Source organism: Lycium barbarum, chromosome 12 (genome assembly GCF_019175385.1).
Source record: "Lycium barbarum isolate Lr01 chromosome 12, ASM1917538v2, whole genome shotgun sequence".
NCBI lineage: Eukaryota > Viridiplantae > Streptophyta > Magnoliopsida > Solanales > Solanaceae > Lycium > Lycium barbarum.
The window spans coordinates 99,885,737-99,910,205 of record NC_083348.1 but is presented as its reverse complement, the minus strand read 5'-3'; the positions used below and the strand labels follow the sequence as shown (position 1 = coordinate 99,910,205).

At 34.2% G+C, this 24,469-nt stretch overlaps 2 protein-coding genes and 2 pseudogenes across 7 annotated transcripts; all 4 read right to left on the bottom strand.

Annotated features, from left to right (window-relative positions):
- Positions 1 to 1,851: 1,851 nt before the first annotated feature.
- LOC132624963 (geraniol 8-hydroxylase-like) lies at positions 1,852 to 5,527 on the bottom strand (annotated as a pseudogene).
- A 684-nt stretch (positions 5,528 to 6,211) lies between these two features.
- Positions 6,212 to 8,730, bottom strand: LOC132622300 (geraniol 8-hydroxylase-like). The gene is made up of 3 exons (XM_060336885.1): positions 8,198 to 8,730; positions 7,289 to 7,733; positions 6,212 to 7,021 (listed from the first exon to the last, which is right to left on the bottom strand). The coding sequence occupies exons 1-3, from the start codon at positions 8,644 to 8,646 to the stop codon at positions 6,419 to 6,421; spliced, it is 1,497 nt and encodes a 498-aa protein (XP_060192868.1). The 5' UTR covers positions 8,647 to 8,730; the 3' UTR covers positions 6,212 to 6,418.
- A 2,266-nt stretch (positions 8,731 to 10,996) lies between these two features.
- LOC132622771 (geraniol 8-hydroxylase-like) lies at positions 10,997 to 14,129 on the bottom strand (annotated as a pseudogene).
- Positions 14,130 to 17,338: 3,209 nt separating this feature from the next.
- On the bottom strand, positions 17,339 to 24,359 carry LOC132622379 (uncharacterized). 6 transcript variants are annotated; one of them, XM_060336989.1, is made up of 12 exons: positions 24,196 to 24,359; positions 24,024 to 24,086; positions 23,859 to 23,912; positions 23,672 to 23,761; positions 23,081 to 23,167; positions 22,416 to 22,898; positions 20,767 to 21,243; positions 19,757 to 19,815; positions 19,570 to 19,672; positions 19,375 to 19,454; positions 18,629 to 18,955; positions 17,339 to 17,629 (listed from the first exon to the last, which is right to left on the bottom strand). In XM_060336989.1, exons 1-12 carry the CDS (start codon positions 24,253 to 24,255, stop codon positions 17,587 to 17,589), a joined length of 1,926 nt encoding a protein of 641 aa, XP_060192972.1. In that variant the 5' UTR covers positions 24,256 to 24,359; the 3' UTR covers positions 17,339 to 17,586. The 6 variants fall into 6 exon arrangements, with proteins under 6 accessions (XP_060192972.1, XP_060192971.1, XP_060192969.1 ...); XM_060336988.1 differs by having other exon boundaries at positions 23,666 to 23,761; positions 24,196 to 24,358; XM_060336986.1 differs by having other exon boundaries at positions 22,416 to 22,991; positions 24,196 to 24,357.
- Positions 24,360 to 24,469: the final 110 nt, after the last annotated feature.

The window sequence follows — 24,469 nt, the reverse complement described above, 5'->3', positions numbered from 1 at the left end:
TAAAAGAAGTAAAAAGTTAATTGACAGAAAAAATAGCATAAGTGGTATTAAGCATTTTGGTACGTTTCAAACTAGAAAGAGTATCATATGGACAGATAAAGTAATTTCTATTGTTAACAATATTGCTAACAATTACTATTATGGCACACATGTATCATAAATTTATAAAGTGAAGTGCTGTCTGAAACCAAGTTTGTAATATATCCATTTAGGAAATCAAACATTTACATACTAGTTTCAATTCACATGGGAGTTCATTTAGGAAATTAATAATTAAAAGGAAATATAAATAACTTTAGTAGCTTTCAGAAACAAGAATTATATCGCATTAGTCCTGAGGATATACTAATTTTATCACAGGCAATTAATCCACCATGCTGGTCTCGTGTCCTTCATTATTCCATCCACTAAATCCTTGAAGTATCTATCATAATTTACATAGTTCTGCCGCCAGGTCATGTGGAAAGTAAATTCAATGTGATTTTAAAATTTTCATTATTTTGGTTGCAAAGAATTCTTCTGTATGAGGAAAAGATATGATTAATCTGTCTTAGCTCAGCGGTAGAGCGCGTGGCTTTTAACCACACGGTAGTGGGTTTGATCCCCACGGACGGCGTCTAAAATCTATCAAGAATCATGTTTTTAACGGTTTAAGGTTAAGTCATTAGAGCATCTATTTTAGGCCTCCAATAGTCAAATCCCTCCAAAAAAATTCTATTGTTTTACAACTAGTTATTAGTACATGTTTATAGTTTATAATTATGTATGCAAAAAAATCAATATTGCCCATCTTATTTTCGTGGTCGTAATTTTTTTAGCTATAGTATTCTCATAAAAGATAAAATCTCTAGTTTCACAACATGCATCTCTTCGTAATATTTTATATTGGGAAAGGTTTTTCAAGTAAATAAAATATTAGTCATTTGTTGTAATATAATACCTTAGTTCTTGTTGTAAAATATCTTATTGATAGATATGACGATTTAAATAATTTAGTTCCAAGTTTTAAAATAGTAGGCAAAGTTTTAGAGAAAACTTAAAACATTTAATTAAAAATGAAAGCTTGGAAAGGAGATTTACTACAATATTCCTAATGTCATGATCTTACAAGGAAATGATGAACCTTTCCAAATATTAATTATAAGTTTTTGCCACATAAAGTAATTTTCTAGTGGTTGTAAAAAGGTTTGGTGAAGAATTAAAATTAGTTAGGGAAAATACATAAAAACCCCCCAACGTATACTCGAATTAATTATGACGCACCCAACCTTTGCGGGCGACCTATTACCCCCTGACCTCATTTTTCCTGTATTTTTTGGCTGACGTGGGCACCAAAAAAAATTGCTTAAAAGAAAATAGTTACATTACTTCGAGAGGGATCATATCATAAGAGGATTACTTATTTGGCCCGTTTAGACTCATTTAAGTTTGGGATAACTACATGGCATAACTAACTCTACTACATATTTATATTTAGTAGCTATAATTTAAAATAAATACATTTCATAGCTAATTATAATATGTTAAATACAACTTATAGCTACATATATATATATATAAAGTAGAATACCCATATCACATTATTCACTTTCAACCTACCTCTCTCATCTCTCTTTCTCTTTCTCTTTCTCACTTTCACTGCTCTCTTCCCTCTTTTCTCTCCTTCTCTCTCGCCCATCTCTTTTCTCCCTCAATTTTCTCTCCTTTTTCCCCTCTTCTCCCTTCTGCCATTGGAAAAGGGTAATTGAAGTAATTAATGTTCTTCCACGGACTCATATAACCCCCAACTGGTTGCTAAGTGATACAAATAAGGCAAGTAGAATGATGATGGAGTTAGAAGGGATTCTAGGCTTTAATAAAGCATGAAAAGCAGAGCAACCAAAATCCATTGATGACCAAGATTGCAGCTTGGCACTCAATTCTTCGAGATATGTATTAACCAAAATGGATGTTGAAATTTAAATATGGTAGCCTTAAAGAGAGCCTCTAGATCTGGCCCCCGACCACTAGTGTTGCTTCCACTGAATCCGGCTCCGTCCGCCAACCACGGTGGCGCATAAGGGTTGTAGTTGTTGTTATGAAATTTCAGGCAGATCTGGCCGGAAATCGTCTCCAGATCTGTTCGGAACTAGTGATTGTATTCATAAATACGGCGATTGTATTCACATTTTTGAGTTTTTTTGTTAAATTTTTTTTTGTATTCATTTTTTTAGTGGTGTATTTGTTAATTATTGATGTATCTATATTTTTATGTATTCAGTTTTACTTGTTGTATTCATTAATACAGCGAGCTCGTTTATGAATACAGATACTCATTTCAGGAATACAGTGAAAAAAATCATCATATTCATGAATACAGCGAAAACAAAAATTGAATACAGCGAAAAAAAAATGAATACAGCAAACATAAAAATAGCTACGAGCTGTAAATCAGCAAAATGTAGCTATGCCAGATTTTTAACCCTCAAAATATAGTCATTTATGAAATTTTCCCTTTAAGTTTTAACTAAACCAACACAATTGCTTAAAAGAAAATAGTTACATTACTTAAAAGAGAGAAGAATACAACAATGATAAACTATAGTGTACATGTGGGACATTCATTATTAATTCATCACTGAGGTGCACGGAGCATCAAGAGTCAAGACACCCCAATTCCAAAGTTTTGGATACTGTCTAGTGTCTGGTCACTAATAAAATAGTGTTATTACATGGTCAATTTGGAGCTGGCATTTACAGTGGAACAGGGACAACTTTTAAAGGACGCAATCTCGCAAGTGTACATCCAAATCCTCTAGTGCAATATCCTCTTCAGCTTTCCAATCAAATGAATTCAACAATGAACCCAACATTACGGAAACTGTTCTGGCTGCCAAAGGTAACCCCGGGCAAATTCTTCGACCGGCACCAAATGGAATGAGTTCAAAATCTTGGCCACGAACATCCATATTTGAACCCCCAAAATCTCTCAGGCTTAAAGGTGAGTGGATCCTCCCATATAGCTGGATCACGGCCTATTGACCATACATACACTAACACTTGAGAGTCTTTTGGAACAAAATAGCCACACGCCTCAACATCTTGGTCTACCTTTCGAATCAAAAAGGTACTGGTGGGTGTATCCGCAAGGTTTCTTTCACTATGCACTGCAAATATGGGAGACAAGCAGCGTCGACCTCTTCTATTGCCTTGCCTTTGCCAATAACTTCTGCAAGCTCAGCTTTAGCTTTTCTCATTATGTATGGTTTTCTCATGACCTCTACCATTGCCCATTCTAATGTATTAGAAGTTGTGTCAGTTCCCGCAACGAAAAGGTCCTGCAATATAACTAAATCTAATCGATGCCAAAATTGATAAATTGAAAATTTGTACTTACTATGGAATATATCATTGTGACATTCTCGTATAAATTGATGCTTATCATAACTCTTTTCCTTACAAACTAGCTAGCTCTTATAAGGTAGCAAGTACATAATGGATCCTTTTACAATTAGGCAGTAAATAGCTATATAATGTGTATTCTTATCAACATAAACAGAAAAATGTGCAGGGTATACGACTATAGCTCTTCCCCTAATATCCGTTACACTAAACGTGTGTTCGGTATGGAGGAAAACATTTTATGGAAAACTTTTTGCAATTTTTCATGTTGGGTTGATCAAAAATTTTCGAAAATATTCTTACTAGCAAAATAAGTTCCATAAAAATGAGGAAAACAACTCCACTAGTAGAAGTAAGGAAAACAATTACCACAAGTGACATTTCACATGAATTGTATACACCTCACCCTCCAACACACCTCATCTTCACCCCCATCCCCACCACCCATACCTCCCACATCCCATTGTATTTCTCTAGATTATATACAGATGCTTTTAGGATAATATTTTTTGCTTACGTATTGAACACAAAAAATATATACTCCAACTCACTTATTTTCCCTGGAAAACATTTTCCTTCATACCGAACACACCCCAAATGTGATGAATATATCTCCGCAATTTGACCAAAGAGCAAGGCTAAATTGAGTCCAATAACATACACTAATAAAGCTTAAACGCAGATCATAAAGGAAAGAAGGAGAATGTACCAAAAAAAAAAAAAAAAAAAAAAAAAGGAAAGAAGTTGAATGTACCAAGCATAACCGTTCGATGTGATTTCTGTCGATTGCCTGTGGGTCTTCATTGCTGGTATTTAACAAAACATCGAGAACGTCAGTGCTACTGCTAGTTGCAAATCTCCTTCTTTGCTCGAATCGTTCATCTATCAGTCCCTCAATTTGTTGAAGCAACTTACCAAAAAGCTTGCCCATTCGTCGCCTTATTCCTTGAGGATCTATCATTTTCAAGACCGGGAAATAATCCGCCAAATTGGGCTTATTAGCTTCTTCTGTGATGTTCGACACAACGTCCTTGAATTCTTTACCTGAATTTGCATAAGGGTCCACTACATCCTTGGAAAAAATAGTATTCGAAAGTAAATTCATAGAGAGGTCTCAAAAGTAGCTTGGCCTATATTCACTGCCTCACCAGTTTGGCTACACCTATCGCAATAAGCAATAAGATCTTGGATCTTTCGGGACCTGAGGATATATAGAAGCAACAAAATCAACTTCTTTTAGTAACCTTGAAATGACTCAATATATTGGGTGAAAATAGTGTAACCGGATGGGTCAAAATGCAACTCAAACATACAAAATCAACTTTGAAGATTGAAAATTATATAAATTTGACTCAAGCCAACTTAATTTGGGTGAGGTCAGATCATGAAATGTGTGTTGATTTGACTCGTCCAAGTTTGACTTAACCGACTCATTTGCCAAGTTACCTGAGATGTTGATTTGCATCAAGCCTGCTGCCAGAGAAGATATTAGAATTCAAGATTTTCCTTAGGCTTCTCCATCGATTAGCGACTGGTAGCCATACCACAGAGAATTGGCAGTGATTTAGTGCATATATTGCATCTGGAATTGTTCTACTTGAAAAGGCCAAATCTTTCTTTTGTAAGACTTCTTTGGCCACGGCTGATGAAGATATAAACACTGTCGTTATTCGTCCGAAGCTGAGGCTAATTATTGGGCCATATTTGTCGGCAAGCTTTGCAATGGACTGGTGAGGTTGACCACCAAGAAGAATGTTGTGAAGATTTCCAATTAAGGGTAGGGGAACTGGCCCTGGTGGGTGTTTTCTGTTACATCTGTTGCTTATAGCTAGCCAACGAATGCACTGAAGCAAAGTCCAGGCAAGTAGTAATCCACCTACAATGGCTACATAATCCATTGTTTACTTCTGTTTTCTTGGCTGAACAAGTTATGGGGTGCCTTACATTATCTAATGGTCACTTATGCATTGAAGGTCTTTTTTTTTATTTTTTATTTTTAGCTTTATGCATTCATTTATCGAAACTCAGCTGCTCGACTAATAATCATTCAATAATTGATGCGTATCTGTCTTCTGCTGACTCTGACAGATAAAAAAAATTCGGGGATAATATATCAAGCAATTCAACACCAATGCTTGTGCCATGTGAGCCGCCATCATTATTCATATATTCAATTTTCTTATTAATGGGGACAGGAGCTCTTGAAATTTAGGATTATAATAGTACTATTTTTAACACGGTTTCAAAATATTACTACAACTTTTACTTTCCTGTTTCATTTCCTTTTAACAAATCTTCATTAATATATGTAGCAAATAACAAAATTCACTGCAAATGAGTGCACTTAGTACACTTTTAGTTTGAGCAATTGTATAAAGGTCCCGTACTTTGCTTTTTGGTTTTGCTCCCGGTGTTGGTGCAGTTTTGAGGACCGCGATTAATTCTGATTCACATCGAAAATCCTACTAACGGCTAAAATCCTACAAATGATATCGGCTGCATAAATGGATCTTAACAACTGTAAATTTTCTGCATTTAGCAGAAGATGTCATCCGCAGAATTGCACGTGTTCAATACTTACGCCTCGTGGGACAACTCTATTCTGCATTTAATAATCCCCATGTTCAATTATCACATCTTGTTCGCGCATTCAGAAATTAAAGGGCTGGAGCCTTTTTTTGTAACTGTCCAATTTATTTAATGATTATAAGATGGTTTAGACTTCTGATACCATGATAATGTAAGCTCGTGTCATTTATTTATAGAAGAGTATACAAATGCAAAACACAATTAATTATACCCTTTCTTAAACAGCGAAGAATATAACAAATCATTAGTAATATGGTAAACTAAATATTGGGAAGAATACAACAAATCATTAGCTAATATGGTAAACTAAATATATACTCTATACTAACATGTGGAACATTATTAATTCGTGACCGAGGTGCACGAACATCAAGACTCCCAATTCCTAAGTTTTAAGTATTGTCTCCTCACTAATAATGTTGTTACATGGTCAATCTAGACCCGATATTTATAGCGGAATAGCGACAGCACGTAAAGGACGTGATCTCGCTAGTGTAATCCCAAACTTTTCTTCCACATCCAAATCCTCAGGAGCAATACCACCTTCAACTTTCCAATCAAATGAATTCAATAATGAAGCCAACATTACAGATAATTTCGCGGTCGCCAAAAGCAATCCCGGGCAAATTCTTCTGCCAAAACCAAATGGAATGAGGTCAAAATCTTGGCCGCGGACGTCCATTTTCGAACCCCAAAATCTCTCAGGCTTAAATGCCAGAGGATCCTCCCATATGGCCGGGTCACGGCCTATTGACCATACGTGCACTAAAACTTGAGAATCTTTCGGAATAAAATAGCCACACGCCTCGATGTCTTGATCGACCTTGCGAATCAAAAAGGGAACTGGTGGGTGCATTCGCAAGGTTTCTTTCACTAGGCACTGCAAATAAGGGAGGCGGGTGATGTCGTACTCTTCAATTATCTTGCCTTTGCCAATAACATCTGCAAGCTCGCTTTTAGCTTTCTTCATTATGTATGGTTTTCTCATGACCTCTACCATTGCCCATTCTAATGTACTTGAAGTTGTATCCGTTCCCGCAACGAAAAGGTCCTGCAATATAACTAACTTTAAGAGATGCCAACATTAATAAACTAGAAGGTTCACACTTACTGTTCCGTGATAAATCATCGTGACATTCTTGTGTAAATTAAATTAGGAGGATATGATTTTGATTTCATGTACTACTGAAATTATGGGTCCATAATTAACATTTGCTGATCTTTTTTACTAGTTTTGCGGGTCGAAAATAACTGTTAAAAAGCTCTATACGGCTTTGCAAATAAGGAACTTAATGAAAATAAAAGAGGTTCAAATTACCAGGCACAAGTGTTTTATATGATTTCTGTTGATTGCCTGTGCATCCTCTTGACTGGTATTCAACAAAGCATCAAGAAAATCAGTGCTACTGTTATTTGGCAATTTACTCCTTTGCTGCAATCGTTCGTTGATCAGTTCCTCAATCAGCTGAAGCAACTTATCAATATGCTTGCCTATTCGTCGCCTTATCCCTTGAGGATCAATCGTTTTCAACAGGGGGAAATAATCAGCAAAATTGGGCCTACCAGCTTCTTCCATAATTTTCCATACCACTTCCTTGAATTCTTTTCCTGAATTTGCATAAGGGTCCGCTGCATCCTTGGAAAAAATGGTATTAGAAACTAAATTTATCATTACCTCGAAAGCAGCTTGGCCTATATTCACTGCCTCTCCACTTTGGCTACACTTGCGGCAGTAATCAATTAAATCTTGGATCTTTTGGGACCTGACATTAGAAGTGACAAATCAATATTTTAGTAACCGCCAAAGCCAAAAACTGTCCAAGTTTATACACATGTTGGTTATCACCACTTACTGATTTGACCCAGTTAAACACGAAATGATCCATCAAATTATTGGGTCAAAATAGTATAACATGACAGATCAAAATGCAATCTAAGTCCAAACAGATAAAATTAAATTTGGAGATATTATATTAATATGGAAGAACTTAACATGATAAAAAAGGCATTAGTTTTCATATTTTCCGAGTTATTGACTCGTGACGCACCACAAAAGAAAAACATGAATTAGCTATGAAATTCATTCCTAATATGTCGTTAAACTAGTTTAGCGATGGGAATATGTCGTTTAGCACAGAATCCATCACATACTAATTCCTTTTTTTTAAAAAAATTAATTTGACAGTCCAAGTTTATATTACTGAACCCACCCATTTCCAACCTTTACCTGAGATGTTGACTTGCGTCAAACCTGTTGCTGGAGAAGATATGAAAATTCAAAACTTTCCTTAGGCTTCTCCACTGAGAGCAAACTGGTAGAAACACCACAGAGAATTGAGAGTGATTATGCGCATGAAGTGCATCTGGGATTGTTCTGCTGGAGAAGGCCAAATCTTGCTTTTGTAGGACTTCTTTGGCAACTGCTGATGAAGATATAACCACTGTCGTTAGTTGGCCCATTCTGAGGCTGATCATTGGGCCATACTTCTCGGCAAGCCTGGCAAGGGACTGATGAGGTTGATCACCAAGAATGTTATGCAAATTTCCAATCAATGGCAGGGGAACTGGCCCTGGTGGAATATTTTTGTTGCGTCTTTTGCTTATTGCTACGCAACGAATGCATTGAAGCAAAGTCCAGGCAAGTAGTAATCCACCTATAATGGCTACATACTCCATTTCTAATAATCAATTCAGAGTACCTAGGCGCCTTGCATTAGCTACATTATCTAGTGCTTATATATACTGCATCATCATCCATCCTAAATGTAAAAAGTGTTAATCAGACAAAACCTCTACAGGGTTGGATCTTTTTCAAAGTTTGATGGTGCAAGGAACACATGGTAGTAATTTTCACATGGCTTAAAATTAGGAAAAGGGTCAAAAATACCCCTCTACTTTGGGAAAAGGGCTAAAAATATCCTTCAAATTAATTTTGGGTCAGAAATACCCCTCACATCATCAAAGTTTTCACATATACCCCTATCGTAACGAAAATTCCCAAATCCGTGAAGATAATCCGGTTTTATTTTTTAAACTCGCTCCATTATTTAAATCCGACCCAACTATATAAAAACCTATGATCCTACGATCACATTTTTTCACCCTGGCCTACATGTTTAAAGGGGATTGTAGGATCGTAGGTTTTTATTTAGTTGGGTCGGGTTTAAATAATGAAACGGGTTTAAAAAATGAAACCAAATTATCTTCACGGATTTGAGAATTTTCGTTAAGACAGGGGTATATGTGAAAACTTTGATGATGCGAGGGGTATTTTTGATCTAAAATTAGTTTGGAGGATATTTTTAGCCTTTTCCCAAAGTAGAAGGATATTTTTTGCCCTTTTCTCTTAAAATTATGGTGCAGGGAACACATGGTACTACTTTTCGCGTGGTTTCAAATAGTTACAACTTTTGCTTTTTTGTTTCATTTCTGTTTAACAAATCTTTATAAAAAATAAAAAAATAAAAAGCAAATAAGTGTACTTACACTTTCTATACATTTTTTTAGCAAATTTTTTTATCCTTTTTGTTTTACTACAAAGGCATGTAGTTATCATACTAAAAGTGAGAAGCATCTAAGATTAAAATTGGATTACGAAAATATTCCGCAATCAAACTCAGTTACCTGTCAGTATTATGCTCTTCAGAAAATAATATATAATTCAATTTACGGCAAATAATCTACCCGTTTTCTTTACCTACAAAATGCCCCACTCATTATTAATGGCCCACATCTCCATCAATTAAAGAAATTAATACCCAAATTGCCTGTTTGCTTCCGCTTTTGCTTTTTTATTTTCCTCATAGTATGATTCTTCTCCCCTTACCTATCAATGCTTACTTATTGCTATGATAAAGGAGACTGAAGAGTTGCAAGGGTAATTAATTAAGAAAACCTGTAGTAGATGAGTATAAGAAAGAGACAAATCGGTGGTGCATTTGCAAAAATGGTTGTTAAAGCAAATTTTCAATTTTCTGTTAGATGTCAGAGATCTATGTGAATGAATATGATTTTTTCACTTTTAGCTGATAACCGGGTATAGTTCATATATTCTTTTGTTATTTATAATAGAAAATGTGTATAAATAACGGAACTTGCAATGAAGGAAAGGATGCTGAAATCTTCCCGGAGGTTGAAATCGATCTTTTCACAAAGTTGACCTTTTAGCAGCTTAATTAGCCTATGATTCGTTCTCATGTTCTGAGAAACTGTTATTTTAATGTTTATGTCTAGGCAATTGCTAGAGGGTTTCAAAGCAGCATTATCACTAATTACATGCTCAGAGTAAGTGCGACGAAGACCCTGCTACTACTTCATTCTTTCTTTCTTTATTTTTTCACTTAATTCTGTTACGTGAGCTGGCCATTTAGAGAGGTGTCATGTTAATTTTTTCTTCGTTAGAGTTTAACTTCCATGTTACATAGATTATACCTCGATCCTGGAAGAAAATTGTTATAGATAATTATGGTAAATTATGTCTAAATTTTCTGATGTGTTCCTCCTTATCTTATTGCATTCGCACTGTGATTATGAACTCTATTCCCTGATTGTACTTGGTCTTTTTAACCTTTTCAATTTGAACTCTAAATATTTGAGTGTCAATATCTTAATTTCCTTGTTCTATTTGCTCATATATAACAAAAGGTTGGTTTTCAGATAATATCCAAAAACTAGTTATTTAATTAAAGTGGAGCAAAAATTAGATACTTCTACATAACAATAGAGGAAAAGGAGGAATTAATTGAGATCTAGGAGGCCCTGATGGAGTATAAAGGTTTTAAAAAATCAATAAAAATGTTAATGTTTATGCCTTAGCCTGAGCAAGAAAATGATTTCATTTTAAACAAAGATAGGAGAGCAACATTAAGAAGATAAAGTGAAAAAATAATTAGAGGACATAAAATTAAACTATGATTTTTTAATAAACAATTATTATCATATTAAAAATATAAAACAAAATTTTGATAGTTTAACCCTCATATTATGCTACTACAACTTAATGTTGGATCTTAGTACATTTTATTATATACTCCATTTTCCTCGAGCGTTATATTCATTCTAATCTTATCTCATTAATAATAACATAAACTATTTCAAAGATCGAGGAAGAATTAAGTAGATCAAGAATCCCCAATTTCTTAGTTTATTACATTGCCTATTTGGAGTCGACATTTATAGCAGAATAGGAGCAGCTCTTAAAGGACGTGATCTCGCAAGTGTAATCCCAAACTTTTCTTCCACATCCAAGTCTTCTGGCGCGGTATTACCTTCAGCTTTTCAATCAAATGAATTCAACAATGAACCCGACATTGCAGAAAGTGTCCTTGTTGCCAAAGGTAGCCCCGGACAAATTCTTCGACCAGTACCAAATGGAATGATTTCAAAATCTTGGCCACGAACGTCCATTTTCGAACCCCAAAATCTCTCTAGCTTAAATGCCCGGGGATCCTCCCATGTAGTTGGATCACGACCTATTGACCATACGTGCACTAAAACTTGAAGAGTCTTTCGGAATAAAATAGCCACACGCCTCGATGTCTTGATCGACCTTGCGAATCAAAAAGGGAACTGGTGGGTGCATTCGCAAGGTTTCTTTCACTAGGCACTGCAAATAAGGGAGGCGGGTGATGTCGTACTCTTCGATTATCTTGCCTTTGCCAATAACATCTGCAAGCTCGCTTTTAGCTTTCTTCATTATGTATGGTTTTCTCATGACCTCTACCATTGCCCATTCTAATGTACTTGAAGTTGTATCCGTTCCCGCAACGAAAAGGTCCTGCAATATAACTAACTTTAAGAGATGCCAACATTAATAAACTAGAAGGTTCATACTTACTGTTCCGTGATAAATTATCGTGACATTCTTGTGTAAATTAAATTAGGAGGATATGATTTTGATTTCATGTACTACTGAAATTATGGGTCCATAATTAACATTTGCTGATCTTTTTTACTAGTTTTGTGGGTCGAAAATAATTGTTAAAAAGCTCTATACGGCTTTGCAAATAAGGAACTTAATGAAAATAAAAAGAGGTTCAAATTACCAGGCACAAGTAATAAAAAGCGGTTCAAATTACCAGGCACAAGTGTTTTATATGATTTCTGTCGATTGCCTGTGCATCCTCTTGGCTGGTATTTAACAAAGCATCAAGAAAATCAGTGCTACTGTTATTTGCCAATTTACTCCTTTGCTGCAATCTGTCATCGATCAATTCCTCAATCAGCTGAAGCAACTTATCAGTATGCTTGCCTATTCGTCGCCTTACCCCTTGAGGATCAATCATTTTCAACAGGGGGAAATAATCAGGAAAATTGGGCCTACAGCTTCTTCCATAATTTTCCATACCACTTCCTTGAATTCTTTTCCTGAATTTGCATAAGGGTCCACTACATGCTTGGAAAAAATGGTATTAGAAACTAAATCTATCATTGCCTCGAAAGCAGCTTGGCCTATATTCACTGCCTCTTCACTTTGGCTACACTTGCTGCAGTAATCGATAAAATCTTGGATCTTTTGGGACCTGACATTAGAAGTGACAAATCAATATTTTAGTAACCGCCAAAGCCAAAAACTGTCCAAGTTTATACACATGTTGGTTATCACCACTTACTGATTTGACCCAGTTAAACACGAAATGATCCATCAATTTATTGGGTCAAAATAGTATAACATGACAGATCAAAATGCAATCTAAGTCCAAACAGATAAAATTAAATTTGGAGATATTATATTAATATGGAAGAACTTAACATGATAAAAAAGGCATTAGTTTTCATATTTTCCTTTTTATTAAAAAACATAGCAAGATACTAAAAAAGATGAAAAGTTGGGTCATATGCTGGGTTACAACAACCTATTTGACCCATCTTGATCCAACTTATGTTTACTCAAGTAAAGTTTGGATGAGTTATTGACCGGTGACGCACCACAAAAGAAAAGCATGAATTAGCTATGAAATTCATTCCTAATATGTCATTAAACTAGTTTAGCGATGGGAATATGTTGTTTAGCACAGAATCCATCACATACTAAATCCTTTTAAAAAAAAAAAAAAAAAATTGACCGTCCAAGTAGGGCTGTGCATATTAACGGTTAAACCAATAACCCGAACCAATTAATGGGTTATTGGGTTAATGGTTCGGGTTAATGGATTACTGGTTCGGGTATCGGGTGGTGCCCTGTGGTTATTGGCTTATTGGGTCGGGTCACGGTTTGATCATTTTTGTTAACGGGTGAACCGATAACCCGATAACCATTTATTAATTATAATTCTACCGTTCCATATATAAAGTCACTTGACTAAATTTTGGGTTCACTTGATTTCCACTTCATAAACTCAGTCTCTCAAGCGGCGTATCACAACAGAAACCCTTCTCCTCCAACTCGCAAGACGCAAGCCCGACTTGAAAACGTAAACTTACTAAACTATTTTTTACTTCTTCTACATTGCTTTCAATTCTCACTCTTGTTTATGTGTTTTTGTATTTCTCTGTTTTGGGGTGTTTGTTGGGGTTGGGAAATTAGGGAAATCACTTTCTAGCAGAAAAAGTTCTTCGTTCTTGAATTTTTTTTGTTCGGCATAGTCTTAGGAGATGAAGCGACTTTCAGTTTTGAAGATGGGTTCCTTGTTCTTGAATATTTTTTGTGTGAAATCTTAACGGTTAAACCGATAACTGAACCGATAACAAACAACAACCGATTAACCGATAACTTTGAAACCCGAACCGAACCGACCGATATGCAGCCCTACGTCCAAGTTTATATTACTGAACCCACCCATTTCCAACCTTTACCTGAGATGTTGACTTGCGTCAAACCTGTTGCTGGAGAAGATATGAAAATTCAAAATTTTCCTTAGGCTTCTCCACTGAGAGCAAACTGGTAGAAACACCACAGAGTATTAAGAGTGATTATGCGCATGAAGTGCATCTGGGATTGTTCGGCTGGAGCTTATTGCTACGCAACGAATGCATAGAAGCAAAGTCCAGGCAAGTAGTAATCCACCTATAATGGCTACATACTCCATTTCTCATAATTTCTAATAATCAATTCAGAGTACTATGCGCCTTACGTTAGCTACATTATCTAGTGCTTATTTACATTTACATTTACACTATATAGAAGAGCCGGTTGGGGCTCATGTTTTCGTCGGCCGTTCAAAAAAATTGTGGGCCCCATCTCTTCTATATAGTGTAAAATTAATATTTAAAAAAAATTGTGGGCTCCATAATTTTAATTCTCTTACAAAAAAATTTGTGAGCTTCATATATATTAAACAACAACTAATATTAAAAAAATAGTGCAAATTAATAATGTCAAAAAAAAGTACACCCCGTATTAAAAAATCAAACAATATTCATGTAATTTCCAAAGTATCTCATTAAGTCAATAATGATGGATTCATTGCCACGTGCGTATTCGTAGCAAACACTAATATAATAAATTTTTAAATACGGAGCACAAACTACAATGTTATATTAATCGTGTTTTGAACAGAGTATCCCGTATTGACAAAATCAAGCAATATATATATATAAAAAAAAAGTGAATCCCGTATTAAAAAAACAAACAATGTCAAAAAACATTGTGGGCCCCAACAACAACTAATATTAAAAAAAATATATTGGGCACCATATTAAATATCAACCAGTATTAAAAAAAAAAAAAAAAAAAAAAAAAAGTGGAACCCACCACATCCAAACTTACGGGAAAACAAAAACTCGATCCCATATTAACAAAATCAAGCAATATTAAAAAAAAAAAAAAAAGGTGAATCCCATATTAAAAAAAATATATTAAAAATTGTGGGCCCCCATATATATTAAACAGCAACTAATATTAAAAAAAAATATTGGGCACCATATTAAACACCAACCAGTATTAAAAAAAAGAAAAAAGAAAAAAAGTGGAATCCACCACATCCAAACTCACGGGAAAAAAAAAGTGGAATAAAATTTAATTACTTTTTCATTTTTTCCTTACTCTAATAAATGTGAAAAGATATTAATGTCATAAAAAAATATTAAATGGAGATCAAATAATTAATAAGGTACATTAGTGAAATTATAATTCTAATTGACGTTTCCTTAAAAAACCATGTAAAAAACAACATGACAACTAAAATGAGTTAAACAAATATTTATTAAAAATTAAAAAATAGAAGTTCTTCATGGCCCCATATTAAACATCAACCAGTATTAAAAAAAAATTGTGGGCCCCATATTAAACACCAACCAGTATTTAAAAAAAAAAAAAGTGGAACCCACCACGTTCAAACTCACGGGAAAAAAAAAGTGAACCCCATATTAACAAAATTAAGCAATATTAAAAAAAAAAAAAAAAAGTGAATCCCATATTCAAAAAACAAATAATGTTAAAAAAAAGTGTTTAGAAAATCAAACAATTAAATCAATAATGATGGATTCATTGCCACATGCGTATCAACTCATTAGTGGGAGCAAATGAAATTATTGTACAGCAACATACTTAAAATACTTATATATTAAAATAAGATAGAATTTAATTACTTTTTCATTTATTTCCTTACTCTAATAAATGAGAAAAGAAAAAATAAGATAGAATTTAATTACTTTTTCATTTTTTCCTTACTCTAATAAATGAGATTAATGTCTTAAAATAAAAAATAATATTAAATGGAGATCAAATAATTAATAAGGTAAATTAGTGAAATTCTAATTCTAATTAACGTTTCCTTAAAAAACTGTGTAAAAAATAACATGACAAGTAAAATGAGTTAAATAAAAAATATTTACTAAAAATTAAAAAATAGAAGTTCTTCATTTAGAAAATCAAATTTCTACTTTGTTTCATTTTAAACATGTAAAATTAATATAATAATTTTAATTAAAATTATCCAAATCAAAATTTGATAAAAAAAATTATATGTATTATTTTACTATCACTACTATATAGAAGAGCCGGTTTATAGAGACAAGATCATCGTCCGTGTTCGGTCCTACTTTTTTATTTAAGAGCAAAAACATCCTTTGTGGTCCCACCCACTTTTTTATTTAAGGGCAAAAAAATGACGGTTTATACTTTATATTACCAACTCTTCTAAAAAGTAGATAGAAATACTTTATTATACTTCTATTTTTCTACAAGTAAAATGAGCTAAACCGAGAATATTTACCAAAATTTAAAAAATAGCATTTTTTCGTTTAAATAGAAAATTAATTTATACTTTGTTTCGTTTTAAACATGTAAAATTAATTTAATAATTTGAATTAGAATATCCAAATCAAAATTTGATAAAAAATAATAAGTATTTTACACTTTTAAATTAATCGAATTAAAATTGAAAGTATCAACTGATGCTTAAATATTGCTATTATTTTATCTCAAAGAGAGGAAAATAATTTTCTTTTAAACAAGTTTTCTCTTTTAAAAAGTATTAATAAATTTTCATAGCAAACACGAATATAATAAAGTTTTAGATATGGAGCACAAACTACAATGTTGTATTAATCGTATTTTAAACATAGTATATATATATATATATATATATATATATATATATATATATATATATATATATATATTATCACTATCTAAACACAATTACATATACATAGATACACTATAATCCGAAGTGTTAGGCCCGTGCAGCCATCAAGTATTATATATATATATATTGCATCATCATCCATCCTAAATGGAGAAAGTGTTAATCAGACAAAACCTCTACAGGGTTGGGTCTTTTCCAACGTTTGATGCTGCAACACATGGTAGTAATTTTCACATGGTTGAAAATTATGGTGCAGGGAACACATGGTACTACTTTTCGCATGGTTTCAAATAGTTTTTAACAACTTTTGCTTTCTTGTTTCATTTCTGTTTAACAAATCTTTATTAAAAAAAAATAGTAATAATAATACAGATAAAAAATAAAAAAATAAAAAGCAAATAAGTGTACTTACACTTTCTCTATATTTTTTAGCAAATTTATTTATCCTTTTTGTTTTACTACATAGGCTTGTAGTTATGTACTATAAAAACAAAGATTAGTCAGATTTACTTCTCACCAATTACACGACCAATTTCATTTCCCATTCAGGCTAGCTAGCAAAACTCAATAAAAATACATAGTATAACATTTATAGATTCCTGGTTTAATGTTAACATGCAAAATATGAAATTACTTATAGACACGAGGGATTATGTCTAAATAGCTGCCATCTCGCAAAGATTCGTAAAGCAAAAAGTTAACATTAGTGATTAACTTTTTGATCAATTAATTACCGGAATTTTTAATACCTAATAATGATTATATAAATCCCCAAGGTTACGAGTTGGTTAAGCGAGTGGTTTCCCACATGGGAGACCTAGAGGCACTTTGACGAGAAATTGTAAGAATATTCATCCATTCAGTCCAGAAATGTATTGCACATTCCAACGTTGAAGTCAGAGAACTCGCCTCAAAAGTCAAGAATGCTAATACTGGATTTATATCCAAACTGCATTTTGCTATAATGAGTCCAGAGAAAACTCCCCTTTCAAGTTGCAGTCATTCATCCTTCAATTAGCTGATTCAAGTTAGCATTGAGGAGTACGATTAAACACGGATTTCAAGGCGATAGAACAACGGAGTGTTTCTATGGTTCGTCATCTCCACAGAGCTCCTGAAATTGCGTCAAACTGCAATGAAGAGAAAAAGTATCTTTTTCTTTAACCAACAACCAATAGACGAACCATGAATACTATCAAGATCATTTACACATGATCAGGAGCCAAAATGTGTTCAAACTTCAGAAAAAGCATGAATAAAGAACATCTAACGAACACAAACATGACGAATGAGCTAGTAATCCTCGTAAAATTGGCTTGAATATTAGTAGGACGGCAACACAACTTCCTGCCTCAAAGTTTAGAAATATCCTCACCATTTTTTTAAATACTTATTAAAATGCACAAAATCAAAAGACAATTAGAGTCATGAAAGAATCCCATAGTCCAATTGAGGTGATTAGTGATTGAAAAAACACAAGTCAAATAAGGTAATATGTATGAACTCTTGCAATAAAAAAAATCAAGAGAAGAAATTTATCATTTGCCTTGAGATGATGTAGAAGGGTAAAGTCCGGTAGACTAACAAAAATGTTCAAAGCAAACCATATGTTAACTAAAACATCAAAATCAATAAGAAAGTGAATGCAAAATGAATTCCTGACAATTTGGAAAGTGTTTGTTTGAAAAGTACTGAGTGTGAAAATTCTTTTCTTTGAGTTGTTCTTGGAAAAAAAAAGTTGATTCTCTTTTTCCTTTTTCATTTTTTAGTTTTTGGAAAAAAGATATCAAAAACCAAGCAAAAAAGTTGTTTTCTTTCACAAAAACAAATCAAACAAAAAGAGTTTGCAAAAACTCAAAGTTCTCTCGCAAAAGTAATTGCCAATATAAGCTTAACTATCAAGTAAGAATTGCTTAACCTAACTGTGAAGAACATCCAATGAACCACCAATCTAACAGCAAGCAAACACTTGCTTACTTTAAACAAATAGCTGTAAGAACTCCTATTACAAGGGAAACTTCGGGTAGAAATAATAAATATAATACAGAGTTCCATAGTGTGAAGATAGCAATCTCAATAATACAATAGAATCTATTGAGGAAGTCCAGAAGTGTGTCAAACAAACATACCGACGTAGTAGCACTTGTGGATTATAAGGAAACAGCTTCTTTTGGTGAAGGCTTTCAATAGATGCTTTAAGTGAAAAAAGGCAGTTCCTTGCACACTCAAATGGTGATATCTGAGTTACATAGTCCTCATCGCGACATCCATAGGCTTTCTTGCTTTTGCTTTCAAGTGGTACAATAACTCCACTAACAGAACTTGGCAAAACGGATATCTCTCCCCTAGAGTTATAATCATCCGTTGAAATCTTCTTTCTCTTTCTGCTTCGAGATTTTCCGCTCCATGAAAATTCGACAAATATGTTCCATGAATCACATACCATACGCAGACACCTATGAGGGTGCAGGTATAAATTAAATGGCAACATCAGACATGGATGAAGTCAACCTATTTTGTTTAGGAGAGGCTAATGTTGTTCCTTTTCTCTGAAACTGAATATGCTACTTAAATTTGGCACAATTATCAGAGAAATAGATATGCAGTGCTTAGTGTAGTGTAAATGGAAGAACATGTGGTTACTTTTTTGTTTTTTAGGAATATATTAGGAAAAGACAAATTAATTCACTAGAGGATTTGTGGAACTCTTGTAGGATCAAAAAGATATACCCCCTCTATCCCAATTTATGTGGCACACTTTCCTTTTTAGTCCATCCCAAAAGAATGACACCTTTCTATAAACAATTTTAACCTTAAAATTTTCATTTTACCTTCAATGAGATGAAGACTACAGAAAACAAAGTCTGGTACATACCTCAAAAGATATTCAGCAGAACTAGCTCCTGTGTCTTTTGAAATAAGATAATCAAGAAGAACTTGATGATCATAGTGTATCTGTAAGCAAGGTAACATGGCAAAACTACTCAGCATGGGTAAATATTCAGTATTTCGTCTTGACATCAGAAGGAGAGAAAACAATGAAGTGCACAAGGGAATGTTTCGTACTTACTCCAGCCAGGAAGAGGTGAAAGAAATGTATTGGGTGAAAAAGGTGTGAGATCAGAGAAAACTGTCTCAGTTCATCATCTGACAAAGTCACTTCAGCAGTAAACCTACATACAGCACGAAGCACTAAAAGAACTGCCATATAGAATTTCACATTATCCATAAAATTAACCAATATACCCGTAACTCACTTTTCAGAGTAAAATGGCAAGCAAAGCATTTGCAAGAGCATTTCAAACAGAATATCATCCTACAATTTAACTTAGGAAAAGAAAGTCAGAAAAGTGAAGACGGTTGGAACAGTAAAAATTTAGTAGTAAGACCCCATGGGTATTTCATCATAGAGGACAGCCAGCGAGTTTCGTGTCACAAACAACTTCTGAAATGCAACATATCAGACAAATCAAATCAACCGAATATGAAGCTTTACCAGAGGTCTATGTCCTGGACACCATAATATAGTAGGAAGTATACCAAAACCTAGAAACAAGCCAGAAACCATTTTTTAAGCTTTTGTAAGATATAGGCAATTCTCAATCTTCTTTCTTTATTGTTGTTGAAAAAATAATAACAATTTAATGGATAAAGCTCAGAAGCCAACCGTAGGCAATTCTCAATCATTGGAAGTCCAAAGATACAGTTGAATCTCTAATGCTTATTGCTTAGACAACAAACTATGTGAAAATGATGGATTTGGGTCAGGATAATCAACAACAACAATAACAACATACCCAGTGTGATCCCACAAGTGGGGTTTGGGAAGGGTGGGGTATATGCAGACCTTACCCCTACCTTGTGTGAGGTAGAGAAGCTGTTTCAGATAGACTTGGGTCAGGCGAATTGACAAGGAAAGAGTTAACAGAAGGGGAAGGGGGGGGGAGGGGGGGGGGGGATGCAGACTACTAAAGCAACTGCATATACAAAGTTTTGCCACGTCATTCTTGGTCAATCACAGTACCATAGGGCGAATGTATTCTATGAGTTTCTTAGTAACTAAGACTAAAATATTCCCGCTTCTCCTCTTACTGTTGCCCAACTTATCTCATACTGACAGTCACTTCCAAAACTTATCAAACCTTGAAGATCAGCGATTAAAAAAAAGAAGAATGAATTTATAAAAGCTAATTCAAACAATTTATTTAGAGGTCCCGAAACAAATGAACAAGTTAAAACAAAAGTCATTGTGAGCAAGAGCACAAACCTCTTGCATATAGAGCTGCAACAAGGATGAGACAAAGTCCATGCATTCCTCAGAGTTCATATCATGGTCAATAAAACTATCACCAGGGAGAAGCTCTCTGAGCCATTCGTGGAGCTCTCGCAAAGCTTTCCTTCTACTGCATAACTTAGGATTCAGGTCAAAGCTTGAGCAAGACTTAAGATCTTTACACGCATAATGTTGATCAATCGTCTCTTTCATGTTCAGCAAACTAGAGGAACATTTGAGGAAGAGGAAAATGGACAGCCTTTGTAAATGCTTTGATGAAATCCCTTTTTTCCCCATATCAAATGTCATTACACCAAATGGAGAACCTTCAAGATATTTATCTAGACCAAAGTCCTGCCTATCCATAGGTTGCAACAGTACATCTTGAAAGTACGTGTGGATAAGCCCCAACCATGAAATCACAACTGAGTAGTTCAAATGGATTTGGTTACTAAGTCGAATCATGAGTATCTGCAAAATGGACAGTTGTTGCAACCACAAGCTCACTCAGTTAAACGATCTCCACTCAGTTCAAATAAAATTTTATAAATTTACCTATCATATCACTGTAAATAACATAAGGAGCATATATCTGTGCAGAATAGAAGAGATGATTATCAGAGAAAAGGCAAAAAGCAAGAACCCTTCATCACATCCACCTAGTTGTAATACTTCAGATTGAACTGTAGCATTTAGCATATTAAACTTTTTCCATCCGACTTCTTTTTTCCTTTGATAGATCACATATTGTTGCATTCAGGGAACCAAGGGGGTGCTATGCATGTACAAATGCAACATCTAAGAAGGGTAAATACCTCATAAAACTAAATAAAGCACAAGTAGATTTGAGATTTAGAGAACCCCCTATTTATTCTTTAATTTACCTCAAAAGTCAAATTATTTAGTATTAGAAAGAAATGGACTTGAATTGAGCGGAACGGTTATATAGGATTCATATAGACCTCAATCTAACTTAAGATAGAGGAATAGTATTGATATACATAGATGCCTAATACTTTTTTACACCAAAATTGTTGTTTTTTAATTTTAGAAAAAGAGCAACTTTTTGACCTTTTTTAGTGTCCTTTCTTATCACCTTCCAACAAAAGAAGTTCAACACAGGTGCCATCGTCAACTCCCTACACTGCCAACATTAATGAAACATTGGTGAGGAAACCATCAACTCACAATATGCCTTCACTGTCCCCATAAGAACATTGAGATTCCATTGAAAGTTTGTGCTTATTGGATAAGAGTAAACCATAGTTACTATAAAGCAGAAAGAACAATAGCACAATGAAAAAGCGAAGTCAGTACCCAAACCACGTATCAACTGGTCGGAGAAAAGCAATGATAAGCTCAAACAGAAAGCATAAAAAGAAATGTGGGAGGGCAGTCGGGGATAAACGTAATGACTAACTATCCAGGCCTATGGAGGGAGCAAATTAATCTGTTTTTATGAGAAGTTCCTTTCAATTAAATGTTTGAGAGCAATATCAGACATCAAATTAGATATATTATCATGCAAAGTACCAACGAATTTCTAGTGAAAGTCCCCAGGTTTTACCTGTTTTTTCTTAGCAGCAGGAAGCATTTAATAAAAGATTCTAATTAATGAGAGTGAGCTGAAAAGAAATTCATACCAACATCTTATGTTTATGATATTGAGAGATCGCAACATTATCAGAGCGCTGTCCATTACTAAGGCATGATGACAGAAGTCTTGGAAGCAGGTTTTTTATTTCAAAAATAAATGGATGCTCCGCTGAAGAGCTGACAGCAATGTCTGTCCAACCACTTTTAACCAATGAACAGAATAATCGGAGAAGATATCCCTGAAACATTAGTATTGACTTCGGTTTTGCTTCTAGCGTTTGAAGCAAATCTGGATTGGAGACCCCTTGAGCATGGTAAACCTCTGAAAGCAAATCCCAAGGCATATTTGAGATAAAAGAAGTGGTAGCCTCCAAGAAAATGTTGAAAATTTGATCAACAACATCCCGATTCAACTGTTTCAGTATATTGTGTAGAACTCTCGTGATAACAGCTGCCGTCGACCAACTTCCACTTTTCAGACTGAGCTTCAATAAAGGAGAAGGTGTTGGATCCCCACTCAAGTCTTTGACCTCCATTGTATGTCCCATGGAAGAAGGATCATTAGAAATTGAAATTTTCACGCAAAGATACAGCAAATTGATATATTCACCCCAACAGCTTTCCTGCAAGATAGAACTAGTAAAGAAACACAAAACATCGAAACGAAAAGCTGCCTATGTAGTGATTTCGAAGTCACCGTCTTATCACATACAGATTCAAGCAAAAAATCAGAAACAGCCACCAAGATATTGCCAACTAGGTGATGGATATATGGATTCTCCTTTGCAACCACAACCATCTGCAGATAAGAAATCATAAGAGAGTTGTAAGGTTGAATAAGAAGTAATTCCAAAACAAAACAACAAATGCACCATTGTAAGAGGGTAAACTGGACTTGAAACTGATCAAAATGAGATGAAAATTTCCGTTTACTAGAACCTGAGCAACTGGGCTCCATATCATATCATTTTTCATTAGAATCGTAGCAATATTCCAGCACTGTTTAAATGAACTTAAATTCTTGATCTTAATTAGTGTCCAGAAAGTAAACTCCAAATTGGTCAGGACTCAGAAAATCTAACAACATCAGGATGCTAATTGAAAAAACATCACAATGCAGGGACCAACATGTTAACAATTCAGAGTGGTATTTGATACACATATGACATAACTGTACTACAGAATATGGTGTCGAAATGCATCCAATTACAGCTTGTGAATCAGCCAAAAAGTCATAAAAAGATTGAAACCCAATGTGCCATATCTCATAACGAGTATTCGAATTGAAAAAACTTACCAAGACCTCAATAACATTAGTTAAACAATGATGATTATCAGCATGTAACTGAGTCATTCTTCGACCTCCACCAACAGAATTTCCCGCCATATCCTGCTAATAAATTTACACCAAAAAAACAATGTACCCTAAGATAATCCCAAGCAAAACCATATTACCACAACCAAGAGATACACAACAGAAAGATTCTTACAAAGCTGTCATCAGACTCATATTCCTTAATCCACTGCTTAACTTCTGTATAAACCTAAAAGTTGGGAATTTTAAATCAATCAACTCTGCCTAAATTCAAATTAGTTGTGGTTGGCTATATGAAAAAAAAATAAAAAAATCCCAGACTTCTGAAATAGGAACAAACCTGTGAAAGAGCAATTAAAAGTTGTTTCTCCAGTTCTTTGGTTAATGAAGCAGACCCATTTTCCTGCAAAGAAGTAGAGTTTCATTTTTCTGTAAAATGAGGTGAAAAGTAAAAAAAAAAAAACACAAAGCAAGTAGGAATAAGTGGGGGCAAAAGGGTAGAGTGAGCTTACAGTATAAGGACGGAGGTAACGGTTAATTAGACAACACAAGCGTGACTGTTCCTTCGCCATAATTAACTTGCTTTTCAGCAAATGCAGATTCACCTTTTAAATTTATCAGTAAATCAAAATGAACAACCTCCCTAGTCCATGGAGGGAGAAAATGGTAAAAATGGTCTCTTATCTTTGTTAGTAGATTCAAAATAGTATTTGATCCTTTAAATCGTCATAAGTGAGCACTTTTGATCCCCATCAAATATTTACCGAACTTTAATTATTTTCTTTG